Source organism: Serinus canaria, chromosome 1 (genome assembly GCF_022539315.1).
Source record: "Serinus canaria isolate serCan28SL12 chromosome 1, serCan2020, whole genome shotgun sequence".
NCBI lineage: Eukaryota > Metazoa > Chordata > Aves > Passeriformes > Fringillidae > Serinus > Serinus canaria.
This window is the reverse complement of record NC_066313.1, coordinates 114546260-114567490: the sequence shown is the minus strand read 5'-3', so window position 1 is coordinate 114567490 and position 21231 is coordinate 114546260. Positions and strand designations below refer to the sequence as shown.

The 21231-nt window shown below is 57.7% G+C and overlaps 3 protein-coding genes across 3 annotated transcripts; all 3 read left to right on the top strand.

Moving 5' to 3' along the window:
* The first annotated feature begins 10254 nt into the window (after nucleotides 1–10254).
* Nucleotides 10255–11516, top strand: LOC127059976 (hemoglobin subunit epsilon). Its single transcript, XM_050978372.1, has 3 exons — nucleotides 10255–10422; nucleotides 10503–10725; nucleotides 11333–11516. Exons 1-3 carry the CDS (start codon nucleotides 10331–10333, stop codon nucleotides 11459–11461), a joined length of 444 nt encoding a protein of 147 aa, XP_050834329.1. The 5' UTR covers nucleotides 10255–10330; the 3' UTR covers nucleotides 11462–11516.
* A 683-nt stretch (nucleotides 11517–12199) lies between these two features.
* Nucleotides 12200–14947, top strand: LOC103824465 (hemoglobin subunit beta-like). The gene is made up of 3 exons (XM_009099741.4): nucleotides 12200–13721; nucleotides 13825–14047; nucleotides 14746–14947. Exons 1-3 carry the CDS (start codon nucleotides 13630–13632, stop codon nucleotides 14872–14874), a joined length of 444 nt encoding a protein of 147 aa, XP_009097989.2. The 5' UTR covers nucleotides 12200–13629; the 3' UTR covers nucleotides 14875–14947.
* Nucleotides 14948–16663: 1716 nt separating this feature from the next.
* On the top strand, nucleotides 16664–18194 carry LOC103824466 (hemoglobin subunit beta). The gene is made up of 3 exons (XM_009099743.4): nucleotides 16664–16833; nucleotides 16929–17151; nucleotides 17986–18194. Exons 1-3 carry the CDS (start codon nucleotides 16742–16744, stop codon nucleotides 18112–18114), a joined length of 444 nt encoding a protein of 147 aa, XP_009097991.3. The 5' UTR covers nucleotides 16664–16741; the 3' UTR covers nucleotides 18115–18194.
* The last annotated feature ends 3037 nt before the right edge of the window (nucleotides 18195–21231 follow it).

Sequence of the window (21231 nt, the reverse complement as noted above, 5' to 3'; positions counted from 1 at the left end):
AAGCCCGGATGGTTGGGGACCATGGGCTGCCTGGGGCCTGGTGGCCAAAGGCCATCCCTGAGAGCTGTGCCTGTCCCCAGAGCCACCAGAGCAGCAGTGCCACGTGGGCACGGCCAGCAGCAGCCAGCCCTGCTCCTCCTCAGGCATGGCCCGGGCAGGACATGACCCTCGCCTGCCTGGTTCCATCACTGTGGGCACTCTGCAGCCCCAGAGCAGAGCAGGAGCCTGTCCAGAGCCAGGCCCTGGGCCCCACTGTCCCCTGTCCAGCTCCAGAGCTGGGGCTTTCCAGGCTCTGCTCCCTGTCACTATAGGACATGAAACAAAACTACGTGGACACACAGCTCTCTAAGGTAAAAAAGAGGGTGCTTAATTTCTGATTCTAACATTTATAGATTTTCAAAAGTGACAGTGGATTGGAAGGTGACCACCTCTCCAATGACACTGGACAAACCAACAGTCCATCAAATTTCTTTTCCTCTATAAAAGAATGCAAAACAATAAGTTATTTATAAAGTGTGTGAGAAAGTTTGTTACAAGAATGTAAACATCAGAAGGCTTAGAAAAACTTAGAAAGAACAAAGCGACAGCTCCCCTCCCAGCCATCCCTGCTTCCCTGCAGGGCTGACTTGGAGCTGCTGGCTGTAATGTGGGGGAAGGTTCTCCAACAACCATCCCCACATCACACAGAATGGAAGGAGGAGGAGGAGGAGGAGAAAGGCACCTTCAGGCAGCAGGACCTGAGAGGGCCAGCGAGAGCAGCACAGCTGCAGTGCAGTGTCCACCCCGAGAGACAGGAGCTGCCAGAGGCCACCCCTGAGTGCCCCGAACCTCTGCTGTGCCCATCCCTGTCCTCCCTGGCCGCAGCTCTGCACAGCCCGTGCTGGATGCTGCAGGGGGCTCGGGAAGGGCCTTATCTCAGCACCTTTTGTGCCACACACCAGCCCTGGGGCAGGGCTGGGCTCTGCTGAGCCAGAGCAGAGCTGGGGCTGGTGGGTGCAGCCTCAAATCACAGAGTAATTTACTGGGTTCCTAGCAGGGATGGACAAACTGGGCGTGGAGGAGGCTCCCCCAGGCACTGGGGCTGGGATGGTGCAGAACAAGGAGATTTGGGCAGGGGTTTTTGGGAAAGGGGTGCAGGTGCTTCCCACACCTGGAAGCTTCAAACCCTGGGGAGCAGCTGCCCCGTGGCTCCAGCCTCATGCTTGGGACACCTCTGGAACTGAGAGGGGTAAAGTGACCCTTGTAGGGTAGGGGCAGCTCACCCCCAGCTCTGCTCTGCTCCCTGTGCCTCTCACCACACCAGGACCCCACCCAGGTTTTACCTCTGAGGGTGGAGGAACCCCGAATCAGCAGAGCTCAGCACCAAACCCTGCCTGGTGGAAAACCCACAGCCAAGGCTAGGGATGGGCTTGGAGCATCCAAACCCCAGCACCTCTGCTGGAAATCCAGGCACTGATGGGAGCAGCAGGCTCTCATGGCAGGTGGGGGTCCCAGGAGAACAACCTGGGTCTGCCCCAGTCACTCCTGCTGTTCTTCGCTCCCTGCTTTAAGCCGTGCCTCAGTTTCCCTGCCTGGAAAAGTGGATTTGCTGCTGTTTGTGTCAACAAAAAATTGGTTGGTACTTTTGCCTCATACCGAGGGTCTGTGAGTCCTTTTGCATCCCCCAAAGGTCTGTGGTCCCCTGGGCATGAACCAGCAGAGGCTGCCTCAGGAAGTTGCCACATTCCAAGCAGAAAGGAAAAGGCATTTCCTGGGGCAGTGCTGGTGCCTCCAGAGCCCCTCTCAGGGCCTGTTTGGAAGGGACTTGTGAAAAACACAAGCTCCTGGGGGCACAGGAAATGCTGGGCGAATTTTGTGCCTTGGAATCCATGGAGCTCAGTCTGGAGTGCTTCATGCCTCCCAACACAATCATTGGTGCTGTGGGTCACCCTAAACCACAGGGACCCAAAAGCTCCCCAGTCCCAGTGGAAGAGGCTGGGTTGGGAGCAGAGCAAGAGCCTGGCTAGAGCACACCTGGCTCAGCACCCACCTCCCTGGCCTGGGGCTGGGTTGGTCAAGGGGACTCTACACTCCCACACTGGCTGGGCATCACTGTCCAGTCAGAACCTCCAGGCTGGACAAGGCTTGGAGCAGCCTGGGACAGTGGAAGGTATCCCTGCCATGGCAGGGGAGTGGAAATGGATGGGCTTTAAGGTCCCTTCCAACCCAAATCAGTCTGGGATGCCATGATGCCATGATTCTAATTAAAGAATTCTAAACATTTTAAGGAATTCTATTAATTCTGAGGAAGACTTTATCTTGCTGTGTCCCTGGCTAGGAGCAGGACATGGGACAGCAAACATGTCTCTTACCTGAAGGGGATCTGCCCCTGCCATGAGCATTTCATGGCATTTCTGGAGAGCAGCCACTCTGCTTTGTGCCTCAGTTTCCCTAAGGGAGCCCTGCCTGTGTCCAGCACAGGGGGAGCAGGGGAGGAGGAGGACAAGGAGGGAAGGAAATTCCATCTCTTAGGGAAACAGGAAAGTTTCCAGCAGCACCTGGCACCTTCCACACCCCCTGCCCCCAACATGCAGCAGGGCAGCAGAAGGGGGATGGAGAGGAGGGGCTGGGTCTCAGGACGTGTCCTGCCATCCCTTTGGGAATGTAGAGCTCCTGAGCCTGCCAGGGGCTCTGCCCCAGAGACAGAGGAGGGTCCTCAGCGCCTCGCTGACACAGCAGTCAGCAGCCCCTGCTGGGGAGTCCAAAGGTACCCTCCTGGTTCTGCTAAGCAAAATAAAGAATCCATTTAAAAAGTTGTATGTTTTCCCCTGGCTGCCCCTCTGGCTCAGCAGAAATGTTTTCTGCTGTGTCAGAGTCTGACTCAGCAGAAAGGGGGCACTGTCCTGGGGCCAGGGGCTGCCTTATCACTGCCCACAAGGCTCCTGTTTGTGCCACCCCAGTTATCACCCCTGAGCACGACCAGGCTGGGGCCAGCAGCGTGACTCAGCACCCTGAGCCTGTGCAAACTCATCCCTCCAGTCTGTGATGGGAGAGCCCATAAACATCCCATAAACTGCAGAGAACGGGCTCCAGTCCTGGGCATGAGGGTGAGACCCCTCACCTTGACCCCAACTCTGACCCTGGTCCTGGTCCTGACCCTGGTCCTGGTCCTGATCCCGATCCTAGTCCTGATCTTGACCCTGGTCCTGACACTGACCCTGGTCCTGATCCTGACCCTGGTCCTGATCCTGGTCTTGATCCTGATCCTGGTTCTGATCCTGACCCTGGTCCTGATCCTGATCCTGGTCCTGACCTTGGAACTAATCCTGATCCTGGTCCCAATCCTGACCGTAGTCCTGACCCTGGTCCTGGTCCTGATCCTGACCCTCGTCCCAATCCTGACCCTGGTCCTGACCCTGACCCTGGTCCCGATCCTGACCCGGGTCTCAGAGCCCCCTTTCTGCCTGGGTGTGTGAAGAGGAGGCTCAGACAGCAGCATGCCCTGGGCTGGGTGTAACGGGGTCTGTGGGATGTGCCCTGAGCCCACCCTGGCTCAGCTGCTGTTTGGGGCTCCCTGCTTCTGCCCAGTGCTGGTGCAGGGCAGAGCTGAGCAGAATGAGTGACGGAGCTCAGGCCAGTCCCTGACTCACTCACAGCCCTGGGACCCCTGAGGTGCTGGGATGAGCCCCATGGTCTCTGTGGGGGCAGTGGGAGAGGCTCTGCCAAGGGCTGCCCCAGGGACCAGGTCCAGTGCCTCACCTGGGGCAGGGGGAGCTTCCCTCCAGCCCCCAAACAACCCCTCAGCCTCTGCAGGGGGATTTTCCCTACTCCACCCCATCTTCAGAGCCCCTTTTTCTACTTGAATAAGACCCCAGTGGCAGGTTGGGGTCAGAAGTGGAGTCAGGGCAGGTCTGCCCTCCCCAAACCAGCCCAAACACAGGAACAGCTCTATCCATTGCCAGCTTTAAGGTAGTAAAGGCAGAACAAGACCCATTAAACGTGACCCAGCTGGTGTCATGCCATGAGCAGGAGAAGAAAAGGCCTTGCCTGACCTGGAGCCATCCTCACACACAGAAAACCTTTTGTTAGCACGTGTCCCAGGACTGGGAGGTCCAGGACAGCTCTTGTGGTTCCCAGGCAGCACTGGGGCTTTTTGTGGGGGTCTGTGATGGAGGGAACCTTCTGCAAAGCAGCGAGGGGCAGAGCCAGCTCGGCCTGTGGCAGGTGCAGTGCTGGGAGCACTGTGATACCCCTCAGAGCTCACCTGGCCTGGCACAAAGGGTGCTGGAGCTGCTGAGGAAGAGCAAGGCCCTCGCTCTGAGGGGTCTGGGGGTACCTGGCTGAGGGTACCTGCTTTGCACCTCTGCTGCCAGCACAGCACAGCCAGGCATGGTTCAGGTGCTGTTCCTGCAGCAGGGCTTGGCTCAGGCTGTCCATGGAGCCCTGGGCTCCTCCAAGAGCCATGGGGGACGGGAGCTCTGGGGAGGGGGACAGCAGTCCCATGGCTACAGGAGCAGAGGGAAGGGTCATGAGGAGAGTACTGTCCTATCCTCCTGGTCTGCGTGAATCCTGCCTGGGGGCACCGGGCAGGGATAGAGGAGACCCTGAACCCGTCTTGGAACAGCTCTCAGCTGCCCTGAGAGGAAAACAGGATAGGAGAACTCAATGTTCCCTATGGACAGGAGAGAAGGCTCCAGGGAGAGCTCAGAGCCCCTGGCAGGGCCTGAAGGGGCTCCAGGAGAGCTGCAGAGGGACTGGGGACAAGGACAGAGGGACAGGAGCCAGGGAATGGCTCCCAATGCCAGAGGGCAGGGCTGGGTGGGATCTTGGCAATGAGGAATTGTTCCCTGGCAGGGTGGGCAGGGGCTGGCATGGAATGCCCAGAGCAGCTGGGGCCTGGCAGGGTGGGCAGGGCTGGGATGGAATTCCCAGAGCAGCTGGGGCTGCCCCTGGATCCCTGGCAGTGCCCAAGGCCAGGCTGGACACTGGGGCTGGAGCAGCCTGGCACAGTGGGAGGTGTCCCTGCCATGGCAGGGCTGGCACTGGGTGGGCTGTGGGGTCCCTCCAGCCCAAAGCACTGCATGAGTCCATAGCAGAACTGCATCCTGTGTGGACAGAGATGTGTCCATCCGTCTGTCCAGCGCCCGGGCTGACCCTGCGGGTCCCAAACAGCCGGAGCCGCCTGGGCCGGGCTTATCTGTGGCTGCAGCCCGGGGCTATCGGGGCCGGCCCCGGGGAGGGGCTCTGGGCTGCCCGGGCCGATAGGGGGGAGCGCTGGGGCCGGCCAGGGCGGGGGTCCCGGCTGATAGCCCGGGATGGGCCGAGATGGGCCGGGATGGGCCGGGATGGGCCAGCAGCCCGAGCCCGGGCCGGGACAGCTCCATGGTGGGCACGGGGCTGGGCCGGGCCGTGGGCACAGCTGGCAACCCGGCTGCCTCCCTCAGCCCTCCCTTCCCTCCCCGGCCAGCATGGCCCTCCCTCAGTGCCCCCTCAGTGTCCCCCTGAGTATCCCCTCAGTGTCCCCTCAGTGCCCCCTCCTTCAGTGTCCCTCCCTCAGTGTCCCCTCAATCTCCCCTCAGTGTCCCCTCAGTGCCCCCTCAGTGTCCCCTCAATCTCCCCTCAGTGTCCCCTCAGTGTCCCCTCAGTGTCCCCTCAATCTCCCCTCAGTGTCCCCTCAGTGCCCCCTCAGTGTCCCCTCAATCTCCCCTCAGTGTCCCCTCAGTTTCCCTCCCTCAGTACCCCCTCAGTGCCCCCTGAGTGTCCCCTCAGTCTCCCTCCCTCAGTGCCCCCTCAGTGTTCCCTCAGTTCCCCCTCAGTGTCCCCTCAGTGTCTCTCCCTCAGTGTCCCCTCAATCTCCCCTCAGTGTCCCCTCAATCTCCCTCCCTCAGTGCCCCCTCAGTGTCCCCTCAGTTCCCCCTCAATATCCCCTCAGTGTCCCCTCAATCTCCCCTCAGTGCCCCCTCAGTGTCCCCTCAGTGTCCCCTCAGTTCCCCCTCAGTGCCCCCTCAGTGTCCCCTCAGTGTCCCCTCCAGCCCGGGTCCCTCCTGTGCTGGGATGGAGCCCAGCCAGGGCCAAGGGCAGAGCAAACCCTCCAGGAAAGCTCTGCCCTCAGCCAGAGGGAGCCTGTCTGCAATGAAAATCCTGCTTTGTGCCCCTTTCTGGGTGGTTTTGCCCGAGTTCTTGTACTGAGGGATAACTGGGAAGCAGATTCACTAAAATTTGGGTTCTCCCCAGCCATCCTGGCCCTATGGCCTCCCTCTGTCACCACTCTCTGGAGCAGCTGTGGACCTCCAGCCCGTGGCCCTGGGGTGGCTCCAGTGCCACATCCTGGTGGGTCTCTTTGCAGGGACACAGGGACAGGGATGGACAAACTGGGTCAGGGCAGGTCTCCTGCTGTGCCCATCAGGTTCTTGGGCATTTCTGCTGCATGCTCCCCCAGCAGTGTCACCCAGGACTCACATTCCAGACCCAGGAGATTTCCTGTAAAATTAAAGCAATGCTGTGAAAGGCTCCAAGTCAATTAAAACATGTTTATATGAGAAGTGAGGCACACGTTGGGATTCCTGGGGTGGTCCTCTGCAGGGCCCAAAGCTGGACACAATAATCTCTGTAGGTTCTTTTCCAGGAGGAATTTGCCCATGGAAAGGGGGCTCAGGCCTTGGCAGGGGCTGCCCAGGGAGCTCTGCAGTGCCCATCCCTGCAGGTGTCCCCTGGAGGTGGCACTGAGTGCTCTGGGCTGGGGACAAGGTGGCCATGGGGCACAGCTGGCACTCCATGGGATTTTCCTGGGATTCTGTCCCTTTCAGCTCAGGATATTCCATGTTTCTATGATTACATGGCATGAAGGTCGAGCTGGAGCAGTCAGAGCAAGGGGTGCTCCACACCTCTTGGAGTCAGACCTAAAAGGGTTAAATCTGGATCCTGAAATGAGAGGACTTGGTTAGGGGCAGAGAGGAATTCATCTAACCTCCATTGCATTTCCCCTGGTTGTTACAGCAGAGAAACAAACAGGAATGTCCTTGTGCTGAGAGCAGAGTCCCTCAGTGCAGATGGCACTACAATTCCAGCCTGCCTGGGGTCTCCACTGTGGACCCCCCACACCTCTGCTGCCTGTGTTGTCTCCCAGTATCCCTCTCCCTTCTAAGGAGAAAACTGCATTTCCAGAAATTCTTTTCCACCATGTTCAGGCAACAACCAGTCCCAGCCAGGGGGAGTTCAGGGAGTATCAATTGTGGTGATTCAGACACACTAATTCTGCATTTCCCTGCATTCATGCCTGACCCCATCCTGAATGGGCTTAGGGCACCTTCTCTGCCCCTTTCCATAAAATCTGGGAGCAGCTGGCTTTTCTCTGCTTCTCTGTGCCAGGGCCTGCCCACCCTGCCAGGGAACAATTCCTCATTGCCAAGATCCCATCCAGCCCTGTCCTCTGGCACTGGGAGCCATTCCCTGTGCCCTGTCCCTCCAGGCCTTGTCCCCAGTCTCTCTGCAGTTTTCCAGGGGTTCCTGACATCCCCTGCTGCCCCCAGCTCCATTCTGTAGCCAGCCCTTCCTGGGTGCCTGCAGCAGCAGTGTGGTGGCAAATCACCTCTGCCCTCCAAGCCAGTCCAGACTGGCCACAGCCAAACGGGCCAGTGGGGCAGGAGGGGCAGGAGCTGAGGGGTAAATTTACAGAGTGGCTGCAAAAGGCCATTACCATGACAGACTGTCCCCAGGCACAGGGACAAGACCCTAATCCGATTAAGAGGCTGATTCACCTGCTGTTATTCCTTTGCTGTTGTGCCCATCTGAAGGGATTTACAGGTTGAAGAGCTGCTGTGGGGATAACACCGACCATGAGAGGGATCACTACAGGAGAGCAGCATGGAGTGGGCCTGTCTGAATAGAAATTACCTCTGCCTCTCTTCCTGCTGTTTCCTCTGCCTTCCTCCTTCCCCCTCAGCTCTTTATGGCCATCATTACCCATCCATGAAAAGTCATCTTGCTCCCACACCAGTAAAACCCAGTAAAACCCCCAGTAAACACTAAAAACACCAGTAAAACCAGGCCCTGATGGGTGACAGCGTGGGTCCAGGCCTGCAGGCTTCTCACCACAAGCCATGTCTCTGCCTGTTTCAACAGGCTCCAGAAACCCAGCATTTATTAACCACATTTTAAAAATACTGTTAATGCTGCAGTCAACACTCTCCTCCAGCCTCTGTTTGATGTTGTCCTGCCTGTCCCAGCTCACCCTCCTGCTGCCCCTCCCTGAGCATTTCCCTGCTGCTGGTTCAGATGCAGCAGAAAAGCATCATTATCTTTTCCCTTTTCAAGCTCGGCCTTGCAGAGCTGAAAATGAATCTCCTATCAGAGAGGCAAGGCGAGTGCATTGCTAAGAACAGCCCCAGATGAAGCCTGGGTTTAATTTCAATGCCAGGCAATTCAGGCTGCAGAGAGGTAATAAATGCAGAGGCCACTGAGGCCGTTTATTGTCATCCCCAGCTGGGCGAGCAGCGGCTGGCTAGGGATGGGAATGCCTGCCTGGGAATTCAGGGCTGCTCTATTCCATCACACTCTTCGTAGCTCTACAGGGTGAATTTGTCAAGTTCTGGAGTGCCCAGATGTGTTGAGAAGCAGGGGTGTGTCGTGTGCCTGCTGTGCAGGTGAGGAGCCCAGGCAGTGCTCGATACCTTTATCTGCCCCACACAGCCCCACTGCCTGGGCTATCACAGCCTGCCTGGGGCTGCTGGAAGTGCCTCTCCCATAGCCCAGAAGTGGAAAAAATTAATAATGTCTCATAGAGCCCTGTGGTGAGGAGCCACAATGTGCCTGCAGATGTGAATGCCCCAAGGGGATCATGGTGATGGGCTTGTGCCACTGTGTCTCCAGTGAGATCACACAATGCCAGACTGGTACAGCCTGGGAGGGACCTTAAACCTCACCAGTGCCACCCCTGCCATGGCAGGGACACCTCCCACTGTGCCAGGCTGCTCCCAGCCCCAGTGTCCAGCCTGGCCTTGGGCACTGCCAGGGATCCAGGGGCAGCCCCAGCTGCTCTGGGCACCCTGTGCCAGGGCCTGCTCACCCTGCCAGGGAACAATTCCTCATTGCCAAGATCCCACCCAGCCCTGCCCCCTGGCAGTGGGAAGCCACCCCCCCTGTCCTGTTTCTGCCTCCCCATGTAAGAAGTCCCTCTCCAGCCTTCCCAGAACAATGGACCAGTATCAGTGTTTACTGGAAGATTTCAGAGGTTTGGACAAGACTTCTTAAACATCCCACAGAGACAGACCAAAGCCACAGATTCAAAGAATCCTAGAATGGTTTGGGTTGGATAATCACCCAGTTCCAGCTCCCTGCACTGGGCAGGGACCCATTCTCCCAGAGCAGGCTGCTCCAAGCCCCATCCAGCCTGGCCTGGAACAATTCCATGTCCATGGCTGTGTCCAGATGCCCGGCAGCTCAATCATCCTGGCTGTGCCTTTCTGAGCACAGGGACACAGCCTCACCAGAGGCCTGGGAACCAGGAAAACACCTGTGCAGGTGTCAGCCAGAGTCAGCAAAAAGCCTGTAGCCAGAGCTCGACCTGGTGGAAATGGATGCTGCTGATGGGGCTGTGAGAGGTCAGGGTCCTGCTGTCCTTGTGCAAGGCCTTTCATTCCCAGCAGGGAGAGACCCCTGAAGGGCTCACACTGGACACACGTGGGCAGAGCAGAGGAGCCTGTTCACAGCTGCCACACACCCTGGCATCCCACACAGGTATTCCTGGAAACCTGGAGCTGGGAGGACTTTGCCAGCACCAGGGATCCTGGGATTCTATCCCTTTCAGCTCAGGATATTCCATATTTCTATGATTACATGGCATGAAGATCAAGCTGGAGCAGTCAGAGCATGGTGACCTCTTCTTTACCAGCACCATCCTTGCAAGTGTCCAAGGCCAGACAGGGCTTGGAGCAACCTGGGATAGTGGAAGGTGCCCTGTCCATGGCAGGGGGGAGAACAAGAGCTTTAAAGGGCTTTAAAGTCCTTTCCAACCCAGAGAATTCTGTGATTCTAAAGCACCTCTCTGAGGGGTCTGTGCCTGTTCAGGGATGGGTGGAATGTCCATGCCTGTGGTGAACAGGCAGACAGGGCTGAGGGAGATGGAGATAAGAGGGTCCTGTGTGCTGGCCTGGCCTGTTAAGGGACTCACAGGGCTCTCCTCAATGACCACACCTCACTGCAGAGTGACCACTGCATGGGGACCCGTGGGTGGGGACCCCCGCCCGTGCCAGCCAATGGCCCCGCTGCAGGGGCCGGGCAGGGGCTGGCCCGGGGCATAAAACCCGGCCCAGGCTGCGGGCTCAGCACAGCTCAGTGTCCGCCTGCAGCCACCATGGTGCACTGGTCGGCCGAGGAGAAGCAGCTCATCACCAGCGTGTGGGCCAAGGTCAGCGTGGAGGAATGCGGCGCCGAGGCCCTGGCCAGGTGGGTGCAGCTCCAGAAGGGCCCTGCGCTGCAGGCAGCCCCTGAGAGCGGCAGCTCGACCTGCCTGTGTCTCTCCCCAGGCTGCTGATCGTCTACCCCTGGACCCAGAGGTTCTTCTCTGACTTCGGGAACCTGTCCAGCCCCACGGCCATCACCGGCAACCCCAAGGTGCGTGCCCATGGCAAGAAGGTGCTGACCTCCTTCGGGGAGGCCATCAAGAACCTGGACAACCTCAAGGGCACCTACTCCAAGCTGTCCGAGCTGCACTGCGACAAGCTGCACGTGGACCCCGAGAACTTCAGGGTGAGCTGTGTTTGGAGCTTTGCCCTCTGTCCCTCCTTCCTCAGAGCACCTCAGTGCCTGGGGGGTTTCCGACAGGCATCAGTAACTTGTGTTTTAGTTTCCAACCAGGACATGGCGGGCTGGAGTGGGAGCTGGAGGACAGGGGAAGGTTGGGAATTCAGTAGTGCAGGGTAATACTAGGCTCTGGGCTGCAAGGACAAATTTGGTGACAAACATAGGGGGATTCTCTAAAAGTCTGGGGGCTTGTGCAGAAAGGGGGCTGGAGAAAAGGAGCAGGATGTTGGCCTCTGCTTCAGCCTCTGTTTAAGCCTGGCTCTGGGGTTATAGAGGGTGGGCTTCGCACTGACCCTCAGCTGAAGTAGGTGTGAGGTTTCACAGCAGAAAAATGTCTAGCAGCTGGAAAATGTGGGAGGAAGCAGAGCTGCAGCAGGTGGGCACTGATGCCCACGGCCAGCACAGGGCTCTTGTCCTGCAGCTGGCAGAGCTTCCCTGGGCCACAGCCCCAGCAGCCCGGGGGAGCTGGGCTCCCTGTTCCTGGGTGCTGTGCAGGGTGAGGGGGTGCCCAGCACTCTGCCGACCTCATTTCCCTCTTGCCTTCCCTCTGCAGCTCCTGGGTGACATCCTGGTCATCGTTCTGGCCGCCCACTTCGGCAAGGACTTCACCCCTGCCTGCCAGGCCACGTGGCAGAAGCTGGTGGGGCTGGTGGCCCACGCCCTGGCCCGCAAGTACCACTGAGGCCTCGGTAGGCACCCGTGTCTGTAACAGGCAATAAAAACCTCATTTTCTGGAATTCTTTGTGTCCTGTGTCTCTGTGGCTGCCTGTGGGCCCTGGGCCTCTCCTCCTGGGATACCTGGAAGGATGTAAATTCGTAGAGATTCACTGATTAGGCAGGAATTTACCCCTCCATAGTTTGCTATGGATGTATTAAGTTGATCAAAAGCATTTTCTGCATCAGTGATGGTGCAGGACTGGTGCATTTTGGTCAGAGTTTGATATGTGTAATGTGTAAGAACCCAAGAGCAGGGCATGAGGACGGCTCTCACACAGGATGGGGTAGAGCCTTTTTTTACTCATTTTGACTTAATGAAGCACATATTTTCACTGGAATTGAAAGATTTTATGTAAGCATCTCTGTTTCAGCAATGTTTTTCCAGGAACAGCCTAAGAAGCAACAAGGAGAGACATGCTGGTGTCTCAGAATGATGAAACACTTGTTTTGCATGATTTAGGGGTGGCACTGGGTGGGATTTGAGGTCCCTCCCAGTGCAAAGCTTCTGGGATTTTAAAATAGGAACAAAGACACCCTCAGGACCTGCTGGATAAGACATAAGGCCCTGTTCTCTCTGGAGAAGCGTGGAGGCTGGCCTGGCTCCAGAGCAGAGCCTGGGCACAGATGCCACTGGTGCTGATAAGGGCTCTGTAAAGCTTGGCAGGGACACTGCTGCAATCAGGGACCAAGGAACTCTGCCTGGGGCAGCAGGGCCCGCACTGGAGCTGCCTGTGGCCCTCGTTGGGATGGTTTGTTTCCAAAGGGAAGGTTCTTGTCCATGGAAGGGGGCAAGTGTGTGGCTAACACCTCGTCCACTAGAAGGTTCCCTGCCTGTGGCAGGGTTGGGTGGAATGAGATATCCTGAAGATCCCTTCCAACCTTAACCATTCCATGATCCTGTGATTCCAGGAGTTCAGAGATCTGCCATCCACACCAAAGGGATCAGCCCTGGAAGGATGCTGGAGGGAAAGGTCCTGAGGAAAGTGAAATCCATCCCAGGCTGAGAGCAAGGCCTGCTTTTCTGTCTGGAAACCAGCTGGGAATGAGCTGTCAGGTGCTGCTGGGCTTGCACTGGGGAAAGGAGATCTCCCTTTGACTCTGCAGATTCAAAAAGAACTACAGAAATTGCCCCTGCTCAGCACATTGAGATGAACATTTCCTCTCCCAGCCTGTGTCCCAGAGAGCTCCCTGAACTCCCAAATCTCCCAGCCAGGCTGCTGCCCCCAAGGCAGAAAGCAGGGGATTTTCAAGCATAATGAAAATTACCTCTAACAAAATTGAATGGAGCACCAGGGTGAGCCCAAGGCTGGCACTGTCTGGGCTGTGCTTGCCTTTGGTTTTTGCCAGGTCTCTGAAGGACTGCTGAGAGCTGGTGCAGACCTGACCAGGCTCACCCTGCCATCCTGGTAGGCACCTGGGGGCTGTGTCTGTCTCACTGGGAGAGGTGATACAGCCCCTCACTGCCTCATGGTGCACGGTGCTGTGGACCAGTGGCCACTGCTGCAAACAGCCTCTGGGCCAGCCCAGCACAGCAGACTTCCTTCAGATTTCTCCATGCTCAATAATCTTCAAGTGTAGAAGCCCTTGGACTTCTTTCTCAGGGAGTTTAAACTTATGTTTTTAGCTGGTGCAGCTGCTGGAGAGGCTCTGGGTGCCATGGGGAAGTTGTAGCTGCCCTGGCAGTGCCCAAGGCCAGGTTGGAGCAGCCTGGGACAGTGGAAGGTGTCCCTGCCCATGGCAAAGGCGGCACTCCATGAGCTTTAAGGTGCCTCTCAGCCCAGACTGGTGTGGGATTCCATGAGCAAAGCACTGTGAAGGATCACTTGGATGGAGGGGATGATGTTCCCCAGCAGGGACACAGCCCTGGAGCCCCCAGGGGGGCGGCAGCTCCCCCTCTGCTCGGGGCTGAGGTGGTGCTTGTTCATGCACAGACAGAGGGGGGAAGGGGCCTCTCTGCCCCTTGGACAGCTTCCAAACCCACCGTCTCCCCTCGTGCGGCCCCGCTCCCTCCCCAGCCCCAAGAGTGGCTCCATGGACTGAGATTAGGCTGAGCCATGTGTATAAATCCCCAGGGCAGCCTCGGGAGCCACATCCTTGGCATTGTTCAGGGAAGCTTGGGCAACCTCTTCAACCATGGTGAACTGGACTGATGGGGAGAAGCAGCACATCACCAGCCTCTGGGCTAAGGTCGATGTCACCAAGTGTGGCGGCGAGGCCCTGGGCAGGTAAGTGCAGCTCCAGACCTGCCCCTGCAACTGCAGGGAAAAACTCCCAGCACTGGAACATCAACGTCTCTGTGTCTGTCTGTGTCCCTCCACCTCTCCCCAGGCTGCTGATCGTCTACCCCTGGACCCAGAGGTTCTTCACTAAGTTCGGGGACATGTCCAACTCCGGCAATGTAATTGGCAATGGCAACGTGGTAAACCATGGCAGGAGGGTGCTGACCTCCTTTGGGGACGCCGCCACGAACCTGGACAACATCAAGAAAAGTTTTGCTTCTCTGAGCAAACTTCACTGCAAGAAGCTGCACGTGGACCCCAAAAACTTCAGGGTGAGCAACACTCAGCTCCAGCCTCGGCTGGGTAGAGGGGCCAGGCTCAGGAGGAGCTTCAGGGGTCTCAGAAGGGTCTGGCAGTAAATGAGACCTCGAGAGAAACCCTGGGGCTGCCTGAGAGCCCAGGGAGGGTAGGGGCAGTGGAGGGGGAAGGAGAGTCATATTTGGGGGGAGCAGAGAGGAGCTCTGGGGCTGGGATCTGTGAGAGGAGGCAGTCAGGCAGGTGAGGTGAATGGGCAGAAATGCACAGACCAGTGTGTCCTGGTCAGAAAAACATCCTGGAGCATCCAGAGGGGAGGAACTGAGACGGGGTTTAGAGGGAAGAGCTGGGCTTGGCTGTGAGGGAGTAGCTAAACCAAAAGGCAAAAAAGCACAAACACTCTGGCAGGAGGGTTCTGAGCCCAGGGACAGCCAGGATGGGAGGGATGGGAAAGGAAGGGGTGAACTCAGTAGAAGCCGAGGGAGGACAGTGCAGGGCAGGCACAGGAAGGTGCTGGGGGAGAATCCAGCACACCCAGGGGTCCCGGACAGTGCCAGAGCCCGAGCTGTCCTGAGAGCCTGGTGCATGGATGGGGCCAGGACAAATCTGCTCCTTGCTGTGCTGTGAACTGCCCAGAGAGCAGAGGGCAGGGGGCGGTCGGAGGGGAGGGGTCTGGGGGCAGCACCACTGACAGCTTCTGCTCCCTCCCTGCCAGCTCCTGGGTGACATCCTCATGGTGGTCCTGGCCTCCCACTTCGGCAAGGACTTCACCCCTGCCTGCCAGGCTGCCTGGCAGAAGCTGGTCTGTGTGGTGGCCCACGCCCTGGCCCACGAGTACCACTGAGCATCCTGGGAGCCTTCCTGCCTGGAGACACTCCTGGGGAATCTCCTCGGGTTCTGCTGGGCTCTAATCACCCAATAAACACCAGCTACTCCAGCCACCAGGAGATGTCTGGTTCTTTGTGGGAATGGGGAGGGAGGGATGCAGGGCTGGGGGAGCAAATGCTCACAAACATGGGATAATGAGCCATGATCTCCTTCAGGCAAGTGAAACTTGTCTAAGATGGAGATCCCAGAGGATTGTTCAGGACAAAACCAAAAAAACCAACAGAAAATACAAACAGGAACACTCTGGCACTTTTTGGAGACATCAGGTGACATTGCTTGGTTTAATGTTTGAAGACTTTCACAGAGTGAGTGAAGTAGAACTGTACAAAAATGTGCAGTGGGAGAAGTGGCAGGGAGATTGGGGCCATGGCTTTTAACTTCCTGCATGTGGGGTTTTGTTGGCTTTTTAAAACCCCAAGATTCTCAGATTAACAAATGCAGAAGGTAACAGACACAACCCTCAACACTTGGTTGGATGGGACTTGGAAAAAACCTGGGACAGTGGAAGGTGTCCCTGCCTGTGGCAGGGGATGGGACTGGATGAGATTTTGGGTCCCTTCCAACCCAGCCCAGTCTGGGTTCTGTGATTCCAGGAAACAGCAGTGCTGCTTGCAGAGGGAACAGTGTCACCCCCAGCCTGGCCAGGGTCCTTTGGCCCAGCCCCTCCTGCAGTGAGCGGGAACAGACACAAATGCTCTGCTCCAAGGTCATCCAGACCCCAGCAGGGCATTCCCATGCCCCATGAGCTCCATCTCTGCCCCCTGCACCCCCTCCCACCTTCACCGGGGCACAGGAGCACAAGAGCAGAGAGCCAGCTGACTCTCCAACTTCTCAGGACACCACTGATCCTCCGGCTGCTGAACCCCTGGGTCAGGCACTGTCAGGCTGCTCATCTGTGCAGATGTTTTTTCTTCCTGGAAAGGGGGCTCAGACCTTGGCAGGGGCTGCCCAGGGAGCTCTGCAGTGCCCATCCCTGCAGGTGTCCCCTGGAGGTGGCACTGAGTGCTCTGGGCTGGGGACAAGGTGGCCATGGGGCACAGCTGGCACTCCCTGGGCTGGGAGGGCTTTGCCAGCCCCAGGGATTTGGGATCTGTGGGATCCCAGTAATCCCAGTGTTCCCACCTCTCCTCATGCCCTGTGAGCCACCTGGGAGCTGGTTTGTCCTGGGTTATGACATCTCCTTTCCAGCTCTGCCTGCCCTTTGACAAGAGGTTCTTTGAGACAGGAGCTCCCTCTTGACTGCGAGGCCATGCCGTGGTTTTAGCAGTGTCATCCTGAAGTTAATCAAACTCCTAAAGAGCTGATGAAAAAGCAAAGGGAGAGCCCAAAGCCTGACAGGTCCTGCAGGGAGAGGAGAAGGAGAACCTGATGCATTCAGAGGAAGAACCCAGGAGTCCCAGGTCCATATCTCCTGCCTCAGCGGCTGGCACACCCAAAGAGCACCAGGGCTGGCGCCTTCCCCAGAGCGGAGCTGCTGCAGAACGTGCACGGGGCTGTGCTGGGGCTCTGTGGGGAGATAATGGCTCCTTGAGCAGGGCTGGAAATCAGGGACGGCGAGGGCAGCTGGCCAGCCAAGCCCGGCGCTGCTCTGGGCACCTTGCCCTGGGGCCCCGCCCTGATGCTGGGTGATGCTGGGTCCCCTCCCCTGGTGTCAGGGCCTTGGGGACCCCCCCGGCAGCGCAGCCAATGACGGGGTGCAGCGGCCAGAGGAGGGGCGCCGGGCGGGGATAAAAGCGGGGCCGTACAGCGGCTCCCCAGTGTGCGATCCTCCGGGAGCCAGAGCAGAGTTCCTCCGTGTGACACGCAGCCCTCCTGCCAACACCATGGTGCAGTGGACAGCTGAGGAGAAGCAGCTCATCACCGGCCTCTGGGGCAAGGTCAACGTCGCCGAGTGCGGTGGCGAGGCCCTGGCCAGGTAGGTGCAGCTCCAGACCTGCCCCTGCACCTGCAGAGGGAAACTCCAGCCATGGGAGCGCTGATGTGACTCTGTCTGCCTGTGTCTCTCCCCAGGCTGCTGATCGTCTACCCCTGGACCCAGAGGTTCTTCGCCTCCTTCGGGAACCTGTCCGGCGCCACCGCCATCATCGGTAACCCCAAGGTGCAAGCCCATGGCAAGAAGGTGCTGACCTCCTTCGGGGAGGCCGTCAAGAACCTGGATGGCATCAAGAACACCTTCTCCCAGCTGTCTGAGCTGCACTGCGACAAGCTGCACGTGGACCCCGAGAACTTCAGGGTGAGTCCTGCCCTGAACTGCCCTCCCCAGTGCAGGGTGTGCCCAGATCCTGATCCCCACCAGGAGAGGGATTTGCCCAGACAGGGCAGTGCAGGAGGGAGAGAGACTGGGGTTGGCATGGGGGTGAGGTGCAGAGGTACAGAGAGGGAAGGGACCCAGTGCACCCGGGGGGGAGGCACCGCACGGGCTGAGAGGTGATAGGGGCTGTGGGCAGGGGGCAGGGGAGGGGAGGATGTGGTTCCAGTGAGGGAGTGGAGGGGAGAACCAAGTGAGAGCAGTTGTTGAGCAGAAAGAGGTTTGAGCTAAAGGGGAAGAGAAGGAGCAAGAGCAAAGTTTGGCACAGAGGAGAACAGAGGGAAGAGTGAGGAGCAGGAGATGGCAGCTGGATGCCAGAAGTCAAAGAGGATCTACAGAGAGAAAACTTTGGCTGGGAGTGTCTCAGTGGGGAATTAACCCCACCATTTGTCCCTGGGCTGGGGCTGGGGCTGGGGCTGGCAGAAATGCCCCTGTGTCAGCATGAGCTTCTTGTTTGTGCTCTGTGGGGCCAAGCACCGTCTCCTGCTGCGCTGGGAGCTCGGCCAGGTCTTCTGCTTGAGAGAAACTCCAAAACAAAGCCAGAAGGGACAAAGAAAAATTTACTCCAAAATACTCTGGAGAATTTTTGGCTACGGTAGCAGAATTTAGAGCAAGGGCGGAGACCAAGTTTAAGGTGCACGTTAGAAAGGACTAACTGGGGGAGGTTTTTAAGGCTGCAGATTTCCAGAGGTTTGCCTGGGTGCAGTGTAAGTGCTTGTGTGGGGCTTTGCTAAGCTGAGGCTGCTCTCGTCCCCACAGCTCCTGGGTGACATCCTGGTCGTCGTCCTGGCCGGCCACTTCGGCAAGGACTTCACTCCCGAGTGCCAGGCTGCCTGGCAGAAGCTGGTGCGTGTGGTTGCCCACGCCCTGGCCCGCAAGTACCACTGAGGAGCCGCGGGAGCGCGGCAGCGCCGCACCCGCTGCCCAGCCAACCGCTTCTAACAGCCAAATAAAGCTCGTCCTGTGAACTCTGCCTGCTGCGTGTGTCCTGAGGGCATCCAGGGCTTGGGGCAGCCACGGCTGCACGGGCAGCTCACAGAAAACACCCCTGCCCTCCTTCTGGGTGGTTCCGTGGTTGGTGTGGGGTTGGCCTCTGGAAATTGTGTTTGCGGGTTATGGGGTTGATAAAGCCCTGCCACCCCCGGGGTCACACCAGGGGCTTTGCACAGAGAACTGCTCAGAATTTTACTGTAAAGCCTGCATGTCTCTCCTGGACCAGGGAAACTGAGAGGATTCATGTTTTTCAGGGGGAAGACATGGGGTTGATAAAGCCCTGCCACCCCCGGGGTCACACCGGGGGCTTTGCATAGAGAACTGCTCAGAATTTTACTGTAAAGCCTGCATGTCTCTCCTAGACCAGGGAAACTGAGAGGATTCATGTTTTTCAGGGGGGAAGATAAACAAATTGAAGACTTTAATCTAGCCTGGCTCATCCCTGGCATAAAATCTACCCAAAATCAGCTGAGTCACACAGGCCCAGCAGCCAGCTGGGTGGAGGCAGGTTTTAGATAAACATTTTGCTATCAAGGCCTGAGCAGACTTTGTTTATTCACATCCCTCCCACCCTGCGCCGCCCACTCTGCAACTGGGGGGGCCCAATTCTGCCAAGACAGGGACTTAATTTCCTGGATGGGAGTTTTGGGTGGGTTTGGGTGTCTGCAGAGCAGGGCTCTTTGGGCAGGACTCGTTCTTGGCATGGGAAGCACATCTGAGCACAGCATGACGAGGCAAAAGCGATGCTTGGCCGAAAGGATGTGCTCACTTCTAAGGGAAAATATTGGGCAAAGCTATCCAGACCAGGACTTCTGGCAGCCAGGTTGCACTGTGCTCTGTCCCTGCTTCACCCACATCTCTGGGCTCACTCTCTGCCCCTGACCCACAGGAAGGCGTTAGAAGCCCCCTGCAACCCATAAATGCCCTTTCTCAGTCACGACACCCATAGAAAGAGTCATTTTGTTCTTTCTGGCAAGGTACACACTGTGAGGGAGAGAAGATGATTCACAGCAAGTCCCAAAGGGTTTTTCTCCCTGCTGGGAGACTGGGCAGGCACAGAGTCACCAAACCCCCAAATATTTCATGACTTTTCTTAGGCTTCATGACACATAGGAGTGGTTTCCCATGAAGGTGATTGTTCACAGGCTTTGGGCAGAAAGGAGTGAACTGCTGGATGAGCAGGTCTCCTCCTACCAGCAACGTGCCTGGGGGGGAAAAGGACAGCCGAGCTGCAGAGGGACTGGGGACAAGGCCTGGAGGGACAGGAGCCAGGGAATGGCTCCCAGTGCCAGAGGGCAGGGCTGGGTGGGATCTTGGCAATGAGGAATTGTTCCCTGGCAGGGTGGGCAGGCCCTGGCCAGGGTGCCCAGAGCAGCTGGGGCTGCCCCTGAATCCCTGGCAGTGCCCAGGGCCAGGCTGGGCACTGGAGAGAGTGGGAGGTGTCCCTGCCATGGCAGGGGTGGCACTGGGTGGCACTGGGTGGGCTGTGAGGTCCCTCCATCCCAGCCCTTTCTATCATTCCATGATCCCACAGCCCGAGCAGACCCCCGAGGTTCTGGCATCCCCTGAGACACAGCAGGATGGGAACAGCTCTCACTGCTGCTGCCTTGTGGCTTCACTCCCACCCTGCTCTGAGTGCCCCCAGCACAGAAATCCTGTGGGGTGTCCTCTGCCCATGCTGCTTTTCCTGCTCCCATTCCATGATGTCAGAACGTCCCCGTGGGTGCCAGCACCCCTTGGGCGGTGCCCAGTGCAGCACTGGCAGCACCCAGGTCCTGGAGGGGCTGATAAGGGGGTGCAGGAGGGTGGGCACTGGGGGTAGCCTGGCAGCCTTTTCCCTGCCTATCCCCTCTTCCTGCCTGTGCCAGACTGAGCTCTACTTCATTTGTCAGGTGGTCCAGCCCCCAGCTGTGGGGACTGGATTTTCTGGAGAAAAGGCAAATGTAAGCAAATCTAATGAAGATTATTCATTCCTAAAAAAAAAGAGTCTACAACTACTGGGGGGGGGGAAGATATTGTCAGGCTGGACACCTCCCTTGCTATTTGCTTTCTTTTAATTGCTTTTCCTGCCATATTTTCAGTGCAAAAGACACTGAGCAGGAGATGGTCCCTGGAGGATGTCTGATGTGTGAGAGGAGCTTGGTCAGCCTTGTGGCTCTGCTGCAGCCTGGGCACACCCTCACCCATCATCCCCAGTCTGCAGGACCCAGCAGCTCTTCCTCAGCCCAGCCAAACCCTCTGGGAAACAACAGGAAAACAGTGCACTGACCCTGGCTCCTTGGCATCAAAACCCCTGGGCTGATTTCAGCAAGAATGGTGTTTCTGGGGGCTTTGTGCAGAAAACAAAAGAGGAAATCTCCCCGGGCATTGCTCCTGGTGAAGGAGCTGCCCCCCTGGCAGCTCCAGGGTGTGCCAGGGGAATCCAAACCTCTCCTCCAGGAGAGCCTGGCCTGCCTGAACGTGACAGGGGCATGGGGAACTGGGGCTCCCCCACAAGCTGTACATCCCTGAGCTGAGCCTGTGCTGGTTTTAGAGCCCCCAGCAGAACCTGCAGCAGCAAGCCCCGCGTTCCAAGGCTGTTTCAGTGCTCCTCAGGGCTGTGGCTGAAGGCAGGAATGGGTGGTGTTCCTGCTCCAGCCCACAGCAGTGCAGCGGGCTCGTCCTGCACAGCTGAGGGGACAACAGGGTGGGCCTCAGGCAGCATGGGTGAGCTTCATGGTCCTTCCAGCCCAAACCATTCTGACACTGTCTTACAATATCTCCCACTGGAAAGGACCTACCATGGTAATTGAAATCCAGAACAGGAGTTGGATTCCAAAGTCCAACTATAATTCCTCCTGCTCTGAAAGGCATAAATAAATCAAAGAGGTCAAGTTCTGTTACAGAAGAAGGTATTTGGGTTAATGCAGATTTGGCTGCAGAGCCTGAGCATCCTCTGAGCAGCTGCAGCACAGCTCCTCGAGGTGCAAGGACACCCAAGGCCTTGGGCAGGGCAGGCACCTGCAGCGTTTG

Coding starts and splice junctions, on each gene's coding strand:
- LOC103824465 (XM_009099741.4), top strand. CDS start 13,630: ATGGTGAACTGGACTGATGGGGAGAAGCAGCACATCACCAGCCTCTGG. Junction 13,722..13,824: donor GGCGGCGAGGCCCTGGGCAG/GTAAGTGCAGCT, acceptor ACCTCTCCCCAG/GCTGCTGATCGTCTACCCCT. Junction 14,048..14,745: donor TGGACCCCAAAAACTTCAGG/GTGAGCAACACT, acceptor CCTCCCTGCCAG/CTCCTGGGTGACATCCTCAT.
- LOC103824466 (XM_009099743.4), top strand. CDS start 16,742: ATGGTGCAGTGGACAGCTGAGGAGAAGCAGCTCATCACCGGCCTCTGG. Junction 16,834..16,928: donor GGTGGCGAGGCCCTGGCCAG/GTAGGTGCAGCT, acceptor GTCTCTCCCCAG/GCTGCTGATCGTCTACCCCT. Junction 17,152..17,985: donor TGGACCCCGAGAACTTCAGG/GTGAGTCCTGCC, acceptor TCGTCCCCACAG/CTCCTGGGTGACATCCTGGT.
- LOC127059976 (XM_050978372.1), top strand. CDS start 10,331: ATGGTGCACTGGTCGGCCGAGGAGAAGCAGCTCATCACCAGCGTGTGG. Junction 10,423..10,502: donor GGCGCCGAGGCCCTGGCCAG/GTGGGTGCAGCT, acceptor GTCTCTCCCCAG/GCTGCTGATCGTCTACCCCT. Junction 10,726..11,332: donor TGGACCCCGAGAACTTCAGG/GTGAGCTGTGTT, acceptor TTCCCTCTGCAG/CTCCTGGGTGACATCCTGGT.